The sequence below is a fragment of the Carettochelys insculpta genome, chromosome 1 (assembly GCF_033958435.1).
Source record: "Carettochelys insculpta isolate YL-2023 chromosome 1, ASM3395843v1, whole genome shotgun sequence".
NCBI lineage: Eukaryota > Metazoa > Chordata > Testudines > Carettochelyidae > Carettochelys > Carettochelys insculpta.
Window position 1 is genome coordinate 249,959,252 of NC_134137.1, and position 22,321 is coordinate 249,981,572.

The 22,321-nt window shown below is 39.6% G+C and overlaps 1 protein-coding gene across 4 annotated transcripts in view; it reads left to right on the plus strand.

Annotated features, from left to right (window-relative positions):
- Positions 1–77: 77 nt before the first annotated feature.
- Positions 78–22,321, plus strand: part of INTS13 (integrator complex subunit 13) — a 36,549-nt gene continuing 14,305 nt past the window's right edge. The window contains exons 1-10 of one of the 4 annotated variants that reach the window (XM_075004327.1): positions 78–374; positions 2,088–2,198; positions 3,251–3,482; positions 6,566–6,640; positions 6,910–7,112; positions 7,967–8,047; positions 9,874–9,964; positions 12,925–13,053; positions 14,831–14,915; positions 22,092–22,181. In XM_075004327.1, the coding sequence (XP_074860428.1) occupies positions 3,258–3,482; positions 6,566–6,640; positions 6,910–7,112; positions 7,967–8,047; positions 9,874–9,964; positions 12,925–13,053; positions 14,831–14,915; positions 22,092–22,181 (979 nt within the window). In that variant the 5' untranslated portion in view covers positions 78–374; positions 2,088–2,198; positions 3,251–3,257. Of the gene's footprint in view, positions 406–456; positions 678–2,087; positions 2,199–3,250; positions 3,483–6,565; positions 6,641–6,909; positions 7,113–7,966; positions 8,048–9,873; positions 9,965–12,924; positions 13,054–14,830; positions 14,916–22,091; positions 22,182–22,321 lie in introns of those variants that run through there. The other 3 variants (XM_075004335.1, XM_075004317.1, XM_075004346.1) reach the window with 3 other exon arrangements.

Genomic DNA, 22,321 nt, shown 5'->3' on the forward strand with positions numbered 1-22,321 from the left:
TCTGCGGACGGTGAGTTTCCAAGTCTCGCGATATCACTGTGATGACGGTAGAACAGTTGGGGAGCTGAGATGGGGGTCCGGGGGCGCAGGGGTGAATGACTCGCGGTGGGACTCGGTAGGGCCAGGCCCGGACGACTGTTTGCGCGATAGCCTCAGGCTGTCGAAGGTTGTGGGGTGAAGGCAGCGCGGAGTGTGGCTGCTCCCCGCGGGCGCCGGGGCCGGGCTGGGGGGCGCTGGCGGCAGGTGGGAAATGGCGGGCGCCAGGGTGCCGCGTCCTCCGCTCCTCCCGGTGTGAAGCCCACTGCGCCTGCGCGTTCCCTACCTGGGCGGAGACGGCCTCGGGCGGAGCTTTTCCGGCAGAGGATCAGGCAAAAGTAAGAAGGCAGCTTCCCTCCCCTCTTCCCGGTGCGTGTCTGTGAAGCCGGGACTCCTGGGTTCTTTCCTTGGTCGAAGCCTGTCTGTGCTTGTTACTAACGTCAGGCTCGCAGCGCCTGTTGCCGAGCTCATCCGGAAATCTTGTCAGTGTGCTAAGCTTTTAGAGGCTGGAAGAGGTGACTCATGGCGATCACTCGTTGCACAGTGTGATCACCTTCCGTGGGGATTGGGGATCTTCAGGTGGCTGATCAGGCCTATCTCTGAACTACAAGTTCAATTACAGCAATCACAGATGTTTGCAGGTAGGGCAGGAGGCTGTTGCCCATGACTAACTGCCATTCTCTCCTTTCTCCTGTGCCTCTTGTCTGCCTGGTTTTGTCGGTGGGCAAATTCAAAATGCAGGGAACCAATGGGGAGGACTTTTCTCCATTTTGAGCAGTCCTGGGCGAGTATCTCCCAAATGTCAATGTCAGTATTGCATTTCTTTAAGTTATCCTTCAGCTGAAAGGTAGACAGGTTGAGCACAGTCTGACCCTGTTCATCCTAGGCCGAAAAGCCTGCTTTTAATTGTGTTTGCAGTAGTGTAGCTGTGTTGGTCCCGGAATGTGAGAGACAAGCTGACTGAGGTAATAGCTATTAGGGGACCAATTTCTTTTGGTGAATAAGAGAATCTTCAGACTTCAGTTCTGGCAAGAAGTGCCCGATGTAAGCTTGAAAGCGTGTCACCAGAAGTTTATCTGTCATTCTAAAATTTTTACATGAACATCTGAGTGTTTTTAATATTAAAGGTTATCACCCTGGTGACCTTAGTGGTCCTGAAGGAGGAATTTTGCAGGACCAGAGATAGTCATTTTGGCTCCCCTGCTGCTGCCCTTTCACCTCTCCCTTGTGACCACAAGCATCTTGGATAGGCTCCCCCCATAGTCTCAAACTCAGTTGCACAGTCTCCACCACGGGCCCTGGCTGGACTCCCTGGGCCCCTTCTCTCAGACCTACTGTGGTTCCAGCTGGAGCTGGGCTCCAGACTGCCAGCTCCCTAGCCATGGAAATAGCTTGGCTGCAGGCCCCGGCTGAGCTCTCTTTCCCACAGCTCTGCTCTGGGCTGCCAGCTCCCCAGCCACAGGACCAGCTCTTAATTGTGTTCCAGTGAGGATCTTCTCCTGTCTTGTTGTAATCAGTCAAGAGTACTTTTAGTTCATTTGGAATGGTTCATAATAGGTTTTTAAAAAATATATCTGCATATAAGGGCATATACAAAAACTTTGGTAGTCTTAAATAGGTCATAGTCTGTTTTGGCTATTGAATTTTTTTGTTTTCTTTCCAGACAGCAACTTTCAGCAGTTATGTTCCCTTTAATGTTTGAAATTTGTTCAGAAGCAGCGGTGTAATGCTATTTGTAACCACATTTAACCTGGTTATAAATGGTGTCTTAGCTGTGTTCAGAAACAGTCCTACAGCCCCGATGCTGTGGATAGGGAGACTACAATAGAGTTCTGCTAGCAATGCTTTGTTTAAATGTTTCCTTGCTCAACATGGGAAACTAATGCAATTTTGAAAGGATGCTGTTAACTTAATCTCTAACTCCAAATAGTTAGTTTAAAATAGTTTCACGTAGTAGATTTGTGTCCCCAAGTTTCCATGCCAGTTTTAACTGGGAGCACATTTTCCTGTCATTTAAAATACTTCCATACAAACAAAATGTTTCTCTGCAGAGATAGATGAGAAACTGACACTGAAGAATGCTGTCAGATGTGTAAACTAACAACTGGAAAAGAGAGGTTTCTTTGCTCTTAAAAAACCTAGTCTTAAGTACACCACCCAAGGTAAGTGGTTAAGAAAACAAAACACAACAAACCATACAGATGAGTGTTTTTAAAGATGATATAACTATCACAAGTTTGCATAATTTCTAGTGTGAAAGTCTTGTATTGGGCAAGCCAGATTTGGCTGACTGAATTTGCTTTGCAATGGGTACTCAGGACTGTATCTTCAAATATCATTAACTGCTTTTGAGAGACAAGGTTGGTAAGTAACAGAGAGAAAGCCATGATAGTCTATATATTGTCAAAACAAAAAAGCAGTCAAGTAGCTCTTTAAAGACTAACAAAATAATTTATTAGGTGAGCTTTCCTGGGACAGACCCACTTCTTCAGGCCAACTGTTCGTCTGAAGAAGTGGGTCTGTCCCAGGAAAGCTCACCTAATAAATTATTTTGTTAGTCTTTAAAGTGCTACTTGACTGCTTTTTTGTTTTGAAGGTGAGTAAGATATCTGTTACTGAACTAGCTTCCGTTGGTGAAAGAGACAAGTTTTTGAGCTTACACAAAGCTCTTCTTCAGATTGTTGAAATTTACTAGTTCAGCTGCTGAAAAATTGTTTATTCTATAACTCGTTATTTTCAGATATAATATTTTGAGTTATATTTTTAAATATACCAGCAAAGAAACTGTTTACTAATTTCATTTTTAATTCTTCTGTGAATAAGAACTGTTCAAAAAACAAACATAATACAGTACCTCTTTATTATTTGCTTTTTCTATCACATTCACAACAGGGTTTTTTTCCCCTGTCTGGGGATATTAGTTTCTTCCTGGGCAGGAATTGTGTATTATTAAGTTTTGGTTCATAAGTATTTTCTTTTTAAATATCAACCATAAGAAATGCAAACAATCAGGGCAGATAGGGTATTTATGGTGTAAATATTTGTGCATCAGTAACTAAAATCTTACCAAGAGTAGTTCTCTAATAAAATTAATACTTGTAGTACAAATTTAAATAAAATAATACTAAATATCTTCAAAGGCTCATAGTTCATATAGTGGTTTTCTCTTGTTGCTTTTTAATTTTTGTCTAATTTTATGATTTATTCATTTCAGGAGGAAAATGAAAATTTTCTCTGAGTCCCATAAAACTGTTTTTGTTGTGGATCACTGCCCGTATATGGCAGAATCATGTAGACAACATGTTGAGTTTGATATGTTAGTGAAGAATCGGACCCAAGGAATTATACCTCTGGCACCCATATCAAAATCATTGTGGACCTGTTCTGTGGAATCATCTATGGAATACTGTAGAATAATGTATGATATCTTTCCTTTCAAAAAGTTGGTAAGTGCTTCTAAAAATATTGTTTTTGGTAGACAGGTATCAGAGTGGAAGCTGTGCTAGTCTGTAACTTCGAGAACAACAAGAAGTCTTATGGCACCTTATAGACTAACAGATATTTTGGAGCACAAGATTTGAAGGAGGTCTTTGCCTACAAATCTTGTGCTCCAAAATATCTGTTAGTCTATAAGGTGACACAAGACTTCTTGTTGTTTTTGTAGAGATTGTCTCATATAATGGGTTCTCCTTTACAATTATTTTTGGATGCCATCAGATTGAAAAGCGGGTGTCATAGGTTATACACAGGAAATTGTAAAAATCAGATTTTTCACCATTTAAGCTGCTGTTTTACCCTTTTCACTCAGTTAAACATGGGCTTTTTTTCCTAGCCATATGAATAAAGGAAAAAAAGCACTTAGTTGAACTATGCAAGTAGCTTCGTTTTAGTTTATGGTGATTGTTACTTTCCGGGTATCTGCTGTGTCCTAATGCTTTGGTTCTTAACCCAGTGGGTAAGTTCAAATCTTTATGCAATATAACAACAATTTTAAAATAAATGTAAATATAATAACATTTCTTTTGATCTCAGGTTTTATGAAACCTTAATTTCATATAAACCAGATTTTGACTCTACACACACTTGGATTTAACTTGTAAGATACGCAAAAAATAAGGAAAACCAAAACATTTGGTATTACTAGAAAAAAGCTGCTTTAGAGAAGAAACACGCTTTCTTCTTTTATTTAGTCATAACATAACAAACCACGAATGACTCCAAGTGAATATGGGGTGGTACTTAATGGATTAATGGTAAAGGCAAGGCACCGTAATAAAATAATGACCTTGTTCGCTTATCTGACTGTTGCTGAAATGATGGGAAAATGCACCATCCCACTAGATCTGTGGTTTGGATGCAAGATTGATTGGTATTCTAGGACAGGGTTGCTCCAAGTGGGAGGTGCACCCCCCTTGTGGGTGGCATGAAATTTCATAAGTGAGGCCGCACAGCGTAATTATCCTCCCCACCACTGTGGTCTCTACCGCCGTCATCTATGAAACATGACGTCACTTCTGGGTCCTTTTAAGTAATACAAAGAATGTAAAACACAAAATTGGAGCAGGCCTTTTTGTTCTCACAAATTTATTTGAGTTTTGGAATTAAGCTGTTATATTTCGAACAAAACTAAGATGTTAGTAGTGCATCGCTTATTTTGTTTTTCTTCTGGCAGGCATTTGGGACCTCTCCATTCCTTTAAAACCCAACAAGATTTAAGATTTTTTTTTTTCCCACTAACCTGGAAATCAAATCTTAAGGTTGCTCTTTGGTGTGTGCTTGGCATCATGTTCAGCTCCCATAATTCCCTGTGCCCAGCTTGACTCTCATTTTGTATCTTGGTAGTATATTTAACAAATTCTTTGGACTTTTTTTAGGTGCCCAGAGAGGCACATAAATGAAATAGAATCACCGTGTTAACGAGAAGAGGAACTGTGAATTGGAATCAGGGATACCTGAAAACATTATAAATAGGAAGATGAAATTTTTAGTATAATATGGACAATGTATATGTGCAAGAAAAATAAGTTTATAAAAAATATAACTTACCAGTGAAAGATTTGAAAGTGCTATTTTTCATCTTTTTTGTTTTGTGCAGTAGGCATTGTGCCTAATAATTTAATACTTCACAATTGTAGTATTTTTTTTTCCTCATGACACCTCTTTTAAATTCTTCAGCTTTGCTTAAAATAAAAAGGAGGTGTGTTACAATCTGGATTTAGCACAATAGTTATAACCAATGGTCAAAAATTAGTTTGATGTAAAAATGAAATGAGGATTGAGTGATCTATCAAAGTAAAACTGTGACAGTCTGACTCATTATCGGTAGAATGCTGCAAATCTGTGGATGTCCATATTATAGTTGTAGATCATTTCTTGCAGCTGATGGCTTGTAAGGCTTTAGAGATTGTGCCACAGAAATCAGGGTAACTTTGTACAATAAACTCTTTCATGTATGGCATTTTACCATCTGGAACTCTGAAATAACAGGCATTTTAACTGTAAGTAAATTTTAGTTACATTTTCCGTAAGTACAGTGTACTGAAAGTAAATACAAATAAATAGAGTAAATACACTATAGTTTGTCGTGTATCATACTGTTGTTGTTGGTAAATAAAGTACTCTGCATACCTTTTTGTTTGTTTCTTAATAGCTAATCATTGCTAGGTGCACTTCTCTATTATCCAGAATATTTGAATATCTGGCAACCTCCCAGTCCCAGCGCTGATGGATATGAAAGTGTTTACTGTAATAAGACTGGGACAAGGTAGATACTGTGGGCCCAACAGCCAAATATGTGAAGGCATGGGAGGTAGTCAGGTGTGGGGTGGAGGAGGCAGGACTGGAGTATCTGTTATCCATACCTAAGACTCCTGCTCAGCTCTTTACAGCCCTCGACTTTTGGATTCAGTATGTAGCAATTTTCTGCTGAATGTTCTGTGGGGTTGTTGTGCATAGCTTGCCTGGATGGAGGAAGTAAACTACAACTCCCAGAAGGAAGCTTGGCCATGTGCTCCTGGGCAGTGTGCTAAGTGCCATCTTGAAAAAGAGGCACTACTTTAAATAGTGCAAAGCAGTGGTGGGTGCTGTAAGGAAAACAGGTGTTGCCACCGTCTGTCCTGTCCTGATTTGCATGTCTTGGATCTGCTGTGGCTGCATAGGCATGTCAGAGCCCCTCCTGGAATGACAACACTGCCCATGAGGGCCCAGGATTGTAGTCCCTCTGTTTGGAGTTGTCGGGGGTAAGGAGGTGCAGCAAGCATAGAGTGCGTGGCGGAACAGGATGTCTCTGGGGAGAAATGATGAGCAGTTGGGGATCAGGGATTTGACATAGCTCTATGCCACTGGTGCCTGGTGACACACAAAGTGGACTTCTACTTTGGTATTTCCGTGGAAGCAGATATCCATGGACCATGGTTGTAAATTGGATATACATATACCTTTTGTATCCATGTTAGTTTCTATCTATGAGCCTGTGGGAATTATAACAAATATGCTCCTGTGACTTAAAGAATGTTTTGTAACTTTTCAGGTGAATTTTATTGTAAGTGATTCTGGTGCTCACATCTTAAATTCCTGGACTCAGGAAGACCAAAACTTGCAGGAGGTATGATTACTATTTTATACCTCTTTATTTAGTAAGGCAAGCATAAATGAATTATAGTGGAAGAATATGCTTTCTTAGGTTATTTAGTGAATAACATTTTATCATAGTTGGATGTATCCAGTACTTTTGGATAGGAAAAGGAGGAGGAGCCGATACTAGTACTTAATTTATATGTAGAATAAGTTGTAATTAGTGACGTCTAATAATCATGTTAACTGTACTAGCTAAGATTATAACTTTACAAGAAATCTTTTTTTCTTTTCAATCAGTTAATGGCAGCTCTAGCAGCTGTTGGACCACCTAATCCTCGTGCAGACCCAGAATGTTGCAGCATACTGCATGGTTTGGTTGCAGCAGTAGAAACACTCTGCAAAATCACAGAATACCAGCACGAAGCCCGAACCATGTTAATGGAAAACGCAGAACGTGTTGGAAACAGAGGAAGAATAATCTGTATTACGAATGCCAAAAGGTGTTTACACAATTATACAACGTTGCATTTGGAAATGAATGGTTTTATAGATAGGCTAAATTGTTTGTCTTCTGATACTGTTTTCTGGATGTGGATAATGGTTTTTTTCTTTTAATGTGAACATATAACACCTTTTAATGTTTTTTTGGCTGCTTTATAGACAGCTTCTCTCCTAATGTACCTCACCAGGTAAGGTGAGCTGATTCACTCAAGAGAAGTCTCTGTTTTATATAAGTGAGCATAAATGGCAGGAAGTTCCCAGGAGAGAATTGATTAAAGAAGATGTTGGTAGGCCAAGAAGCGTACTTCTGTTGTGATTAATGGATTATGAAGGATTAGTAATTGATGCAGAATGAAAGCTTGTCTCCACATGGAACTCTTCAGGAATCAGCATGTATTAAACTAAGCTGAAAAAACATTTTTTGAATCGTGAATAAGGTAGGATGGACGCTGTCTGTACATTCCTGAAGAGCTGTTGTGCCTGAAATTCACAACATACTGTATATAATCCAATTTAATATTCAGGTGTATGCAAGTCCTTCTAGCTCACAGGCACACCAGTCCACAGATGCGTAAGAATTTGCAGATCATGGCTTAGCGTATAAGATTTGTAATTCTGTTCAACTGTATGTGCATCTAGGAGAGAAGATATATGGTTGTCTATATTTAATTAACATTATACTTCGACGTTATAAAAATTAATGCAGAACAAAATTTGTTTACACTTCATGCCAAAACAAGGACAGCAATATGTTATAGAAACAAACATAGCCACAAAATGTTTTTAAAGTTCTCTTGACCTATCTGTAAAAGGTAAGCCATTTACTAAAGTAATTTTTGCTTTTTATTTGTAGTGACAGTCATGTTCGAATGCTTGAAGACTGTGTCCAGGAAACTATTCATGAGCATAACAAGCTTGCAGCTAATTCAGATCAGTGAGTGTTCAGTCCATAAGCAGTTTTTCTTGTATTACATATGCCAATTTAATGTTCCTGATAAGAAGTACTGAGTTATATGATGCTGTTTATTGAGCACTTACTTGATGGGCCATTTGAATGCTTAAACAGAGGGGGAACTGGATGAGGAAGATATTAAAACATAGCCTTGAAGTTGGAAGTCTTGAGTATAATCGTTGGGGGTGTCTACACTGGGAACTGACTTTGAAGTTAGGCACTGTATCAAAGTAGCCAGCAGAGAACCTACACACATTTTCCCTTACTTCGAAGTTAATTTACTCCAATCCCGGGAATGGAGTAGTGCCTTACTTTGAAGTTTAACTTCAAAGTAGGGTGTGTGTAGACCATCTACCTCCAAGTTGCTTACATTGAAGTTGTACTTCAAAGTTATTTTTGTAGTGTAGACACAGCCATTGTGTTTTCCAGTATCGAAACTCTTCGGAAGATGGTGCTTCTTTAGATTAGTATCTCTTAAATCAGTGAGGTGTAAAAGAGTAGGGTAAGGAAGATAATTTAGCCTAGCTGTGGAAAACATCACTGTAACTACTAATGCATTTGAAAAACTGACACCACTGCTGGGGATTAATGTGTTGAGCAATGCGTATAGGTGGCAGCACTAAATTAGTTTCATATGACTGTTATTTTTAACCTGCAAAAATTTCTGTGCTTAGAACCATTTTTTTTTTAACTTTTCAGTTTTTGTTTTTTTGTTTTTGCAGAGGGTGCTGGTATCTGAAGCTTGAGAAACAAATTACTGAAAAAAGGAATGTTATGTTAAACTTTTTTTTTCCCATTGTCTGTCTGTTTTATTTAGATTTTGAGCTCTTCAGGGCAGGAACTGTCTATTGCATTGTTCCATGCATAGTATATGTGGCCCCATCCTTGGTTGGGTCTAGACATTTTAAATAGCAAATAAATGATGACAATATAATTCACCACATTACATCTAACTTTCATTTCACAGTTTCCATTTCTACTGTTCCATAAATTTTAAAATGGTATTATGGGTCTCTAGGAAATAAGGTTCTGATGTAAGTGCTGTGTAAGGGTGGAAAGATGAATGTGACTACCACATGTTGCATTGGGACTAATGGAGGATTGGAGGTGCAAGATCTGGGTTCTTTTTCCAGCTGCCAAAGTTTTCTTTTAAATACTTCAGTTAAGTTGCATAATGGCTGAGTGTGGAACTCCAGCAACTAGGAGGTGAGGGTGCTCAGCAGTGTTCAGGCTATTAATTTTTATTTACTCTTCTGTACCTAATGGGGTTTAACTGATGTTTGCAAAACACTTTTAGGAGCAGATCCTCCACTGGTATTGATTCTCATAGTGTTATTGACTTCTGTGGAGCCGTGAAAACTTATTTTAGTTGAGAATCTACACCAATAATATTTAAACAGGAGGTGCTGCTGAAATTACCATGTTCTGTGCTCCCCAAAAGTCTCAGCTGGAAATCTTAATCTCCTTTTCAGTTATAATTTCATAGAATCATATACTGGAAGTGGGTTTCAAGATGTCTGTCTAGTCCAGTCCTGTGCACTCCTGGCAGGACTAAGTATTATCTAGATGTCTCTGATAGGTGTTTGTTTAACCGTCTCTTAAAGTTTTCCAGTTGTGTGCTTATGATATGCAATAAATAGACACCAAGTCCTGACAAAATTTACTCAGAAGCAAAATATGTCTCTGGTGCTTCTTAGTGGTGTAGTGTTCATGAAATTAATCTGGTCTTTCATGAAGGAAAGTTGACATGAACTATGTGGCATACAGCTGCATTGCTGACTTACTAAATACAACATTTGATTTCTAAGTCTCATGCAGATCCAGAAGTGTGAGTTAGTCTTAATCCACACCTATCCAGTTGGTGAAGATAGCCTTGTTTCAGATCGCCCTAAAAAAGAGGTAAGAAGTTTAAAATGTTTTAAAGAAGTGGTACCATGAATGTCACAAACCAATTTAGTGCAGATCTGCACTTAAAACCTTGCATTGATACAGTGGCACTACTGTAGTGCTTAAGTGACCGTGCTCCTGTGCTGACAGGAGAGAGCTCTGTGACTTCCTGAGAGGCAACAGCTATGTTGATGGGAGAAGCTCTCCAATCCACATAGTGCTGTGAACACAAGGGTTTGCATAACTTGTTGCTCAGAGACGTGTTTTTCACACCTGAGTGACGTAGTTATACTGACATAAGCTAGCTCTACACTGGGGGTGGGGGAGGTGGGTAAGTTTGAATTAAAATATGCAACTCCAGCTATATTAATTATGTACCTGGAGTCGACGTACCTTGATTTGAACTTTGGATCCATCTCCACAGTGGGAGGCTGACAGGAGAAATGATCCTGTAACTTTCTCTTACTCCTTGTGACTACAAGGAGTATTGGAATTGATTGGGTTGCTCTCTATGTTCGAATTAGTGTGTCCCTGCTAGACATGCTAAATTGAATCCCAGAAGATTGACCTCTAGAGCATCACTTCACAAGTAAGTATAGATATGTTCATAGATCTGTAGTGTACTCCTGGCCTTAGGTAGATAGATACATATTGAAAAATTAACATTAGCATTTTGAGTATTCTTTCTCTGGGAAACAATCTGTGATGAAGAAGGCATATGTGATGATTACTGAACAATCTGACGTCATAGAAATGTTACTGCCATTTTCAGTGAGTATTTCTGATAACTTTTTTTTTGCTTCCTTCTGCATTTGGTGTAGAATTATGGTATCCCTTTTGTCAGATTGCCTGAGGGTTTGTTTTGCTAACTACTGACTTCAGTAAAGCCATTCATCTTGTAGTTTTTGCATTTTCAGCTCTTTAATGAACTCTTGAGAAGAGAACTGTTAGTTTTAATTTAGTTAGTTTTGGGAAGGAGATTATAGTAAAATTTAAAAATGAGACTTTGTGAGCTGATGGTGTTCATGTCACTGGGACCTTCTGTCTCCATGGAAGAACACATTGCTGGCCACAAGGAACCTCTACTTCCTCAAAAAAATTCTGTTTAATAGGCTGCCAAAGAATGAGTATTGTTGGTTAGAATAATATGACATTTAACCTGTTAGTACTTTGACTAACTATATTGCACAGTGTTATTTTAAACTTGGCATATGGGCTTCTTTGTATCTTTTTATTAAATGTCAATGGAAAGAATGTATGATTCTAAGGGGGTGATTTTGCAGGTATGCTCATGGTGTTTCAGGAGTTGATTAAAATCCTGTAGTATTCACATAGCAATAAAAGAACTGTCATAAAAGAAAGAAGTTGTATTATTAAATAATAATGACATTCAGTTAAAATTCGTCTGTACACTGATATTTTTATTGCTTATTTACTCGTACAACAAAGCCTCGAAATATGCGAGTTCGTGTTTGTGAGTTAGGTGCAACTCAAAATCTCACTACCCCCAGCCTTGGTTCAACCCCCGCAGCCCTGGGCAGACCTGGTTGAGCTGCCCCTCACCGCCCACGCATGGCTCCAGCTCACCCCAGTGCCTGGCTCTGGCTCTGGCTCACCACCCCTTACACACAGCTCCAGCTCAACTCCCTGACCCTGATTCAACTCCCCTCACGGCTAGGCTCAGCTCGACACCCGAGCACGGCTCCAGCTCAGCACCCCCACTCGTGGCTCTATCTTGACTGCCTCACTGCGCATAGCTCTGTCTCACCACCCCCACACACAGCTCTGGTTCAAACCCCCCGCGAGTGATCCCGGTTCAGTCCCTCACCCCCTGCTAAGTCACACCCCTCCACCACTCCAGCTCAACCCCAACCCCCACTCCCAGCCCCCTGCAGCCCTAACCCACCCCAGGCTTAACCCCCTGACCCCCTACCTTGGCTCCAGCCCACCCCAGGCTTAACCTTCCCTGCCTGCTCCCCCAACCCCAAGACTTAACTTTCAAGCAGAGCTCCAGGTGCTCCGGCTGCTTTCCCGGCTGCAGAATGTGCATTCCTCTGGGTGAAAAGCCATCTCCCACCTTACGCAAAATTCCAGTTATGCGAGGGTGCGTGGGAACACAACCCTCACATAATTCGAGGCACTACTGTACATGTTATTGGATAATCTAAATATTTATAGTAACTGTAGATCAAAAACCACATGTGCATCTAGTGGTATGTGCCACTATTCTGTTTTCAGTCTTGCACTGTCATTCTGAACATGAAATAAATCCATCTCTCTATCTCATTGTAGGAATAAAAATATATATAATACCTTTCCTCCCACAAAATCTCATAATAATTTAGAAACTTCAAATCCCTTTTGTATCAAGTATTCAATATTTATGCAGTGGGTGTGGGAAGCAAAGAGTACTCTTACTTCACTGTATCCTAGTTCTCTGGCTGAGGAAAATTAGATGTGACTTCCTTGCAGCTCATGATGTCAACTCATAACACATAGGAGTTACCCCCTCAGAATGTTATACAAGTCTATGGGCAACACACATGAGGTAGATGGATGAGACTATTTTCCCCACTTTACAGATCAGGGAATAGAGACAGCTTTATCTTGGGCCCTGTGGCAGATTCGTGAGAGAGCTGAGATCAGGACCCTTGAGTTCTTGGATTCCAGTCCTGTGCACTGAGGCAGCCTCTTGTTGGCAGGAAGGATCATGGTTTATCAAACCTCTGGTGTTCAGCATGCTAGCCATGGTTCAATCAGCCATTATAACTTAGTCAATCTCAGCCCTTTAATAACTAGATAATCTTTAATATCATTTTTCTTTCTAAGAAACAGTAACACGTAAAATTTTATGTCGAACTTGGTGACGGAAATCTTTTTAAGATTCAACATTTTGAGTTATTTGTAGGTTTTTATATATCAGAAAACACTGATACATACTGGTACATTCTATGTCTTTTTTTTTTTTAAAGCTTTCTCCGGTCTTAACAAGTGAAGTACATAGCGTCCGTGCTGGACGGCATCTGGCTACAAAACTGAATGTTTTAGTACAGCAGCACTTCGATCTCGCATCAACCACAATAACTAATATCCCTATGAAGGCAAGATTGTATCTATATTTTTATGATATATTTTTAAGTAGCTGCATCACTTATTTTAAACTGCTTTGAAAATTTAATATTTATTTTAATTGAATTTTTGCATTGTTTTTCTCTCCATATCATATTTTCTGTTTTTTATTAGCCCACATTCAATGTCTGTGACCAGGTTAGTACATTTTAAGATGGGGGAAAAAAGGAAGGATCACAGAACAAAATGCTGTATTGCTGCATCAGCAATTCGATTTGGCAATACAAGTACTGTTTCAGCCTACTTCATATTATTTTACATAAATATAATTTTGTTTGCTTCAAATTATTTTGTCTGTGATTCTTTTGTTTCTTACAGTTGTGTTCATTAGATATTCTTGACCTTTGTGCATTTTAGTGGCTTAGTGAGTCTTTTTTCCTCTGTTTCATTTTCATGCCCCACCCCCCAACATAAAGGTGTTTGTAACTAATAGCTTCTGACAAAAGGATAATGGTATTTGAACTGATATGGAACTGCTTAATCATGAGGGGGAAGGGAAAATTATTTGCATGTCTTGTAATGGAAGGTGTTAACTGATTCCCCCCTCTCCCACAGAAGTTTCCTACATCACTACTTCGCATTTATTTTTCTTTTTAATTAATTACTCAATCTTCATTGCCAGTGGAATGACAATTTATCTAACTAAAGTTTTTAATTGACTGTTAAGTTAGGAGGTCCACAGTTTCAAGGATATTTTGCTGCAAGACCAAGAGCACTGGTATCAAAAGGGGGGAAAATTTTAATAAGCAAAACTAGAGAATGCACAAAAGGAAAAATAAGTGTTAACATTATTACCCAGTGCTCACTTTTTAAAAACAAATAAATGTTAGTCATGTATGGATTTCATGAGTTAAATTATCTATGTACTTACTTTAGTTTGTTTTGACAATTCTCAGCTTTAACACAGAATATATTATAAATGTAATTTTTTAATTTTAGTTTCACAAATACCTTATTTGTAATTTACTGCCCTGTGTGCTGCTGGTATGCCTCTTCCTCCTGCCTTTGTCTATTTTAGGAATAGAATATGTTGGGTTCCCTTTGTACTATTTACTCAAAATAAATTCCCCAAGATTACTGTCCTGCTTTTTTGCAAATTTACTGTATATAGGGTTTGCTGATCTGCTGTGGCTGTTTAAAGATGCTTTGTGCGCCCTTAATAAACATTGTCTTTAATTTCATGCCTGCAGTTAGAACTGCTGAATAGCTTTTTCTCAACTGCACGAATATGATAAACTGCTATTTTAAGTGGTTACCTTTGTTAGTTTAGGTTAACAATAAATTCTAAGTACATTTTAAAAATGGGATTCTGCCAGCAGATTGTAGTAGAGAATTACTGGGTGCTGGTTAGGAAATAATAACACTTTCCTAATCTGATTCTTTTAGCTCTGGATGTAAGATGATGCTTACATTCTTGTTAAGCTTTAGCTAGAGAAGAAAACTAAGGAAAAAATCTAGAAGTTGTGTCCATGTTATTTATCTGTCTGCTTATGCATTGTGCACATTTATGACATTTATAAACATAGGAATACCATAGATTTAAAGAAAAAAAACCAAGCTGTTGCATCTTTAAATAGATCAGAAAGCAAACAGTTTCCTCAATGTCGCAGCCCTTTGTTGTCTGATTCACTTGTAATTTTGTTTTCTTCTAAAAGGTAAAATGTAGACTATCCAGTCTTCATTTATGAAAACAGCAAAGAGTCATTTTAAAATAAACTGGATTCTTTTTTATTTCCTTTTTATCTAAAGGAAGAACAACATGCTAACACATCTGCCAATTATGATGTGGAGCTTCTTCATCACAAAGATGCACATGTAGACTTTCTAAAAAGTGGTAAGTAGGATAAAAATGTAAAAGTAAGTGGTGGAATAAACTAAGAATTAAAAATGTCTGTGATAGAATACTTTTATACCAACTGTTTAAGCTCAGGATCTGGGCTTTAAATTAATACAGACTAAATTTATTCAGCAAGGGCAGAATATTTAAGTAATTATAGTAGATTTTTAAATTAGAATTCTAATTTTCCTTTACAACAATTTGAGCAGCGATATAAAATGAATTGGTCTTGCACTATTCAGTTTAATTAATTTCTTTTTTAAAAAGAAGAGACCTACTGAAGGAAAGAATAAGATAAACATCAAACTAGATTAGACATGCATTCAGAATGTGTTTTGATCGTATCAGTGTCACATGGATGTAAGAATATGAGTTCATGAGTTAAGAGACCAGATGCTTAAATAAAACTGGGATTTTTGGAATAAGAGGTAGGATTTCGTATCAGAGTGATTCTCATTTGTCAAAAGTGTGACTGGCAGAAACTAACCGGTGTTGAAAACAAGAGTATCTAGGATGATGAGTGAGAGCAAAAAGCTTTTCTTTTTGCCTAGAACAAAACTGTCAGAACAGTATCTCACATTAAGGATTTAAGAACTGACAAAAGCAATTTTATGAAGCATAGACAATAAATGATATATGTTGAGAGCGGAAAGGTGATGTTATATACAGCTGTGCATGTGAGAGTGAAAAAGTATAAAATGACTGTTATATTTTGAGTTTAGATATTTTCTATTTTTCCAGCAAAACTACAGACAGCCTTTCTTGCCCATTTCCACATCATTTTTGTTTTATGTTATATATGGCCCTTTGATCTCACAGGTTTGTGGGCACAATTAAACTCTCTTCATCTCCTCAGTATGCAGAAATATAGCCCACTCGTACAAAATCCACTGGCCCTTTCTGAACACAGGTGTTAAAATAAATATTTAAATTCAATACGAAAAGTTGTAAATCCCTGATCACTGTTTAGACAATTTATTAAATTTATTTTCAGTTTATGGTATTTCCATATTACAGAAGAATAAATGTACTGTTTAAGGCAAACTTTTGAAAGATTCCAGTTCCTACTTTGTAAAATATAGTGTAGTATTGCCTTGTTCAATAAACATCTTTAATGCAAATTAATGTTTCCTGTGCCAAAAAAATGTAAATAAATCCCCAGGCTTAAAAGCTGATAGGAGTTTTATAAAATACTGAAATTCTAGACAAGAGGTGACATTTCAGAAGTGCTTAATTGACTTAGGCACTGAAATCCCACTTTAAAAAATGACTTAAATTTCCAAGTCATTTATGTAGTTTCAAAAAATTTACTCAAAACTAGTTGTATAGTTTATCTGATTTCTTAAGAATACATAGTCTTGCCACAGCTTTTCTTGGTTCTTCTTCATTGTGCTGGTAGTATCAAATATTCTGAACTGGTTCATTTTCTGGGCTGATGACCAAACTGTTCTTGTTTTCCAGAATGCTTTCTGGACTATCAGGATTTCAGAGCCTTAGGACTTGTTACTTGATCTGTGTGTCTTTTTCAAGTAGCCATTTGCAGGCTTGCCAGTATAAGGTAGTGATATACAGCATGGATCATGTAATAAGCCAAATTCTCTTTGACTCTGTGGCCATTTGTACACAGGCCACTTTCTTCGAAAGTGGCATGGTAATACATGGTCTGAAATATGCTAATGAGGCACGGATGCAAATTCCCTGCACCTCATTAGCATATGGTCACGTGATTTGGAGTCTGGAAGACCGTTCTTCCAGACTCCAAAACGCCGTGTAGAAGCGCGGTCCTGGGAGAGCTTCCGGAAGGAAGTCCTTCTTCCGGAGTCCCCTTCTTCCAGAAAATTTTTGGGAAGAAGGGGCCTCCAGAAGGACTTCCCTCCAGAAGAGAGAGAGAGACACACACACCCCTGGGGGTTGCTCTTCTAAATGGCATTTTGGAGTCTGGAAGAATGGTCTTCTGGACTCTAAATCATGTGACCATATGCTAATGAGGTGTGGGGAATTTGCATCTGTGCCTCATTAGCATATTTCGGTCCATGTATTACCATGCCACCTTTGAACAAAGTGGCCTGTGTAGAAATGGTCTGTAGGAAGTATTTTTCCATCCATGTCAATATCTAGCTCAATCTGGCACTCATTATTTCTCTCATTCAGCCTTTTTTCCATAAATTTGAGACAGTCAGATGTTCATACAAAAATATCATCCTCTCTGATGTACATCTGGGTATGTGTAACTGGGTGTGACTCACTGCTGTGGTGCCTCCTGCCGATCACGTGGGAATTAGCTCTTCAGCCTCCAGAGTGCCCTCTTCTGGCCAGTGCCAATTCCTGTAGAACACTGACCACTGATACCTCTTCAAATTGAGAGATCATTTGAGAATTGAACCATATTCTCACACTGTTTTTCCTCTTAGACTATGGTTTTTGTCTTTTGGTTTAATCTCTTACAGTTCTCTGATAAAATTCAGTCCAGATCCAGTGCAGTTTAGAAATAAATTTAGTATGAACAGTTTTGCCCCAGAGAGTGTGGGCTAGAAACAAGGTATGGCTGTCCAAGCTCTAATTTAATGCACCAATATTGGAAGGCCAAAGTTGAGTTTAACCAAAACATTTTCCTCCCTTCGTGCAGATACAAACTTCCTCCTTGAAGATATTGAAAAATATGAAACAGATATCCCACCCTTTTCGTTTAGAACCATCTAGCCTAGGGATAAATGGGTGGCATGTTTTGTTAAGATTTTTTGGTAGGGGCTGGGGAGGAGGTTGCTTTTTGATGTTTTACAAGGAGATTGAATTACCATGGATTACCGTGAGGGAAAAATTACCTAATTGTGTTATACAATTATTCTTCCAAAGATTTTGAAGAGGTATGTAATTGAAGCAGTGAGGAGAGAGAGAGATGATAGAATTCACGGTAATCAAGATTCTGTCAGTTATTTTTAGTAAAAGTCAGGAACAGCTCACTGACGGTAAATAAGAACGCATTATTGTTCAGGATATGATTCTGTCACAGAGGTCGGATTCTGTGACTTTCCAAGACCATAGTGACTTCTGGGCCTGAGTGGCAGCTGTCCCTGGGACTGCCTATGTAGTGGCCAGGGTTGGATTGGCGCCTCTGAGGCTGAATCAAGAGTGGGGCTAGAGAAGTTAAACCAAATAAAGACAAATAAACCAAAAGATAAAAAGTCTGCAACATGTCCCTAACTTTTAATAGAAATAACGTGGATTTACAGAGCAGACAAATAAAGCGCTGCCAGGGGCTGGCAACTTCTCCAGCCCCACTCTTGATTCAGCCTCAGAGGCGCCAATCCAACCCTGGCCACTACATAGGCAGTCCCAGGGACAGCTGCCACTCAGGCCCAGAAGTCACTATGGTCTTGGAAAGTCACAGAATCCCTGACCTCTGTGACAGAATCATATCCTGAACAATAATGCATTTATGCTGGCCTGCATTTGTATTCTGAACCAGGTAGTGTCTTTTCTTGACTTCCCAACTTAAACAGAATAATAAAATTGCTCCTCCTTCTTTACTTCCCAACCCCTTTTCCTTTCATCCACAGTCTGTTCAGTAAACTGTGTGTTTTTCTCTGTTTCTGAACATAAAGCTATGAATTTTCTGTGTAAGTCTATAATTACAGAGACACGCAGTCTTTTGTACTTCCCCTCCCAGCTGCTGAGAAATCTGGGAGTGCAGGGTATTCTGTTAACATACAGCAAATCCTTGAAACTTGCCATTTTGAGTTGCACTTACTCGCAGTAACGTGAGTTAAGTACAACTCAAAATCCTGCTTCCGTGCAGCCCCAGTTCAACCCCTCCCCTGACTCCACACAGGCCTAGTTTAAACTCCCTGTGGCCCCGCTCACCCCCCTTCCTGTGTGGATCTGGCTCAACCCCCTGCCACCCACACATGGCTCTGGCTCAACCCCCCTCCCCTGACTCACCCCCCACACCCTCATATGGCTTCAGGTCAGCTTAACCCTCCCTCTGTTTTAAAAGTAGCTCCAGGTACTTCTGCTGCTTTCTTGGCGCAGAAAGTGTGTTCTGCCAGGAAAAAAGCCATCCCCCAACTTACACAAAATTTTAGTTACATGAGAGTGTGTGGGAAAGCAGCCCTCACGTAACTGAAGGGACTGCTGTACTGTCTTTGAAGCCTCCTTTGGGCTTCCATCTTGTATATCTTCCTCTGGTTGGGAGATATCAGGGGTCAGAGAAATTTGACACATCCCTCAGTAAGCCTTTGGCTTCCAGAAGGAGTATTTTCATTACAATGCCTTGTTGCCATTGCAAAGATGGACAAGGAGCTTTCCTACATTGCCCTATTCCTAGCCAGCAGGAAAGTGAAACTGATCCCAGGTTCTGATTTATTTAGTGATATCTGCTAGCACTGTTAAATTTTAGTCTCCTGCAGTTTGATAATCTATGAGTAGCATCACACACAGTCTGCTTAAAAAAAGAAGAAAAAAAAAGGAGGACAGCAGTTTTTACTTTCTGCCCAGATCTGGAATGCAGCCTTAAACAGAAGCAGATTCTGTATAAATCAGCTGACGCTCACCTGTGAAAGTTTACTTATAAGTGATTTTTCAAGCCTGGCTATATGAATATATTGAGTGGGAGGGAGCCACCTAGGCAGCATTTCCAATTTTAAAATCATTGGCTCTGACCAAGAAAGTTGGAGTTCAAATCAGTTAGACCAGGGTCAGCAACTTTTCTGAGATGGAGTGCTGAAATTTGACCTTTTGACCTCTGTCTGAATGCCGGTGATACTTTTTAAAGTCACTAATAGTCCTTCTTATAACAGCTTCATTAATAAATAAATTAAGATGCAGAGCTTTACTGTTTTCTGTCTTTAAATCTTTTTAAATATGTAAAGTTGTCCAGGATTTTAATACATGTTGAACCTCTCTTATCCTGGATTCTCTGGTCTGGCAACATCCTGTTTGGTCCCAGACAGTTGTTAATCACAGAAAATGATGGACTTACTATGAGCTAATGTGTGAAGGCATTCTCTTAAAATTAAAACATATTTTTGGGCTCAAACATATTGTCAACAGCAATCCTATTTTTCACACATTTGAAAAGCAAATGAATGCAGATTTAGAAGTGTACTCTTATTGTAAGGCCAGTCCTGAAATGTTTAATAGTGGCACTGAGTCCATTAATCTAGTCCATGAATCTGTAACTGAAAATTTTAGTGTTGGTGTAACCTTGGGTGGTCTAGACTTCACTGCCCTTCTCCAGTGGTTGAAAACCCCCACTCCCACAGCCATACGTTACTGGAAACCCAGAGTTCAGTGGGTAAGGAATTTCAGCAAGGATTGCTCCGTGTCAGCCTCCTTACATTCAAGTTCCAAAAGAATCTAAAGAAATGAATTTAATTAAATAACATTATAAAAGCTTATGAAGAAACAATCTAATTCTTAAAACAGAACACAGCTATTTTATAACCCAGAGATAATGTCCAGAGTTACAGTAAACATAAGTAAAAAAAGAAAACTAAAAGTCAAATATAAGTTCAGTCCACGCAAACCCAGTAAGAAAAGACTGAGATCCCCAAAGCTTAGATTTAGTTCACCAAAACCTCAGTTTGTGCCTCTGATCATCAAATCTTCACCATATGCTGAGTCTGAACCATCTCCCCACTTGTAGGGAATCCTCAGCTGAAGGCCAGGCAGCCTCTTCCTCTGCTGTGGATCACTGCTAGGCCGCCAGCTCACTGATTATATCCCTATTACAAGAAAATACAAAAAAACCCTGAGAATAACAGTAGAAAAGACTCTTTCCCTATCACTACATTTACAGAGAAGCTGAAGAATCATACTGAGAAAAGAAACTAAAACAGTTTGGCTAAAATCAAAACAGCATTTAAAGCAGACAGCTAGCACAGAAGAAGGTATTTTCCCTCCCAGGTTTTCCTTGCTCTAAGTAGCATTGTCCACAGTTCCTGATAGAGGGTTAACAATCTGCTGCAGAGTGAGAAACAGTTTGCTCTCTGCTGTGGCTCATCTTCTCCCAACTCACACAGGCTTTTAGAGGAGCATCTCCCCTGCCTGCTTGCTCATGAAATCTGACCGCAAACTACTGGACCCAACTCCAGAAACTTCTGGGTGGAGTGATAAATCTGCCCAGCAACAGTAACACTCAGCTCACTCTTACCTCCCCCCACAGGGGTCTCTTGAAGAGCTAACTCCCTATTAGGTGCATGGGTTACATTCGCATTTATCACACCCATCCATGTAATGTGACAGAATGGCTTTGGACACTCTGATTGCTGAGAGTTGTTTGATGAGGATTAAGTTTGCTGATGCTGTCATGGCACTGTTTAAATTTTCAACCAAGCAACTCTCTCTTTCATTTTTCAGGAATCTAACATGATGTACAAGTTATACAAATAATATAGAATTAAAATGTATTTGCTAAAGATGCTAAAATTATAAATTTACATAAACAAACTATTCATATCTAAATGAAAAACATTTAAGTATTGAACACATTGAAACAAGTTAAACTAGCTTACATTAACCACTGACTACAATATCCCCCTTCCAAAGAGCTGAAAACACAGTATCAGTCGCTCAAATGTTGCAACATTTTCTGCTAAGACAAATTATTGCCTCTCCCCCTGCAGCAAACACTTGCAACTCCCCCTCATTGTGTGCGGGGACAGGAGTGAGGCAGAGGTTGTCCAGCCATGAGGACGGTTGGCAGGGCAGGTGCATGGGATGCAGAGGGGAGGCTTACCTGCTGCTCCTAGTCAGTTCTGCCAGTGTGGCAGAGTCCACACATTGCCATTCATGCCTTGGGGGCTGCTGAACCCACCTCGTAGCCTGAGCCGTCCTACAGTCTCCTCCCTGAACTAACTCGACAGTCATCCCACTTGCTCCGTGGGGAGTGGGCACTGCCACTGTGATGCAGGAGTGCCAGGGAGAAGGGACAGGGACCTCCCTGCCTGCCCCAGCTGTGAGACAGGCTCTACATGCACCTGCTTCTCTCCCACTGCTGGCTGTCCTGCTGCCTCAGACACTGTGCGCTTTGGCACATGCTGATGCTTCCCGCTCCTCTGTTCCCCCATGCCACCCAGGGGTTATGATGACTAGATTTTTGCATTCTGTAATGTAGTAAACTGAAGACTACTGACTAATTTGTTATGGTACATTTTCTCTTACTTAATGTTGCAGGTGATAATCATATAGGTGGAAATAGTAGAGACGGTACATTTAAAGAAACTGTGACATTAAAATGGTGCACGCCACGAACAAACAGTGTTGGTGGGTATTGTTTTCTTTTCTGTAAATGTTTGAGAAACACCTTCTGTCCTGCACTAGGTTTTTCCCTTGCAAGGGCATCCAAATATCAGAAATACAATCCCCCGCGATTGCACGCCTGTTCCCCTCCTTTTTGTTTCCTA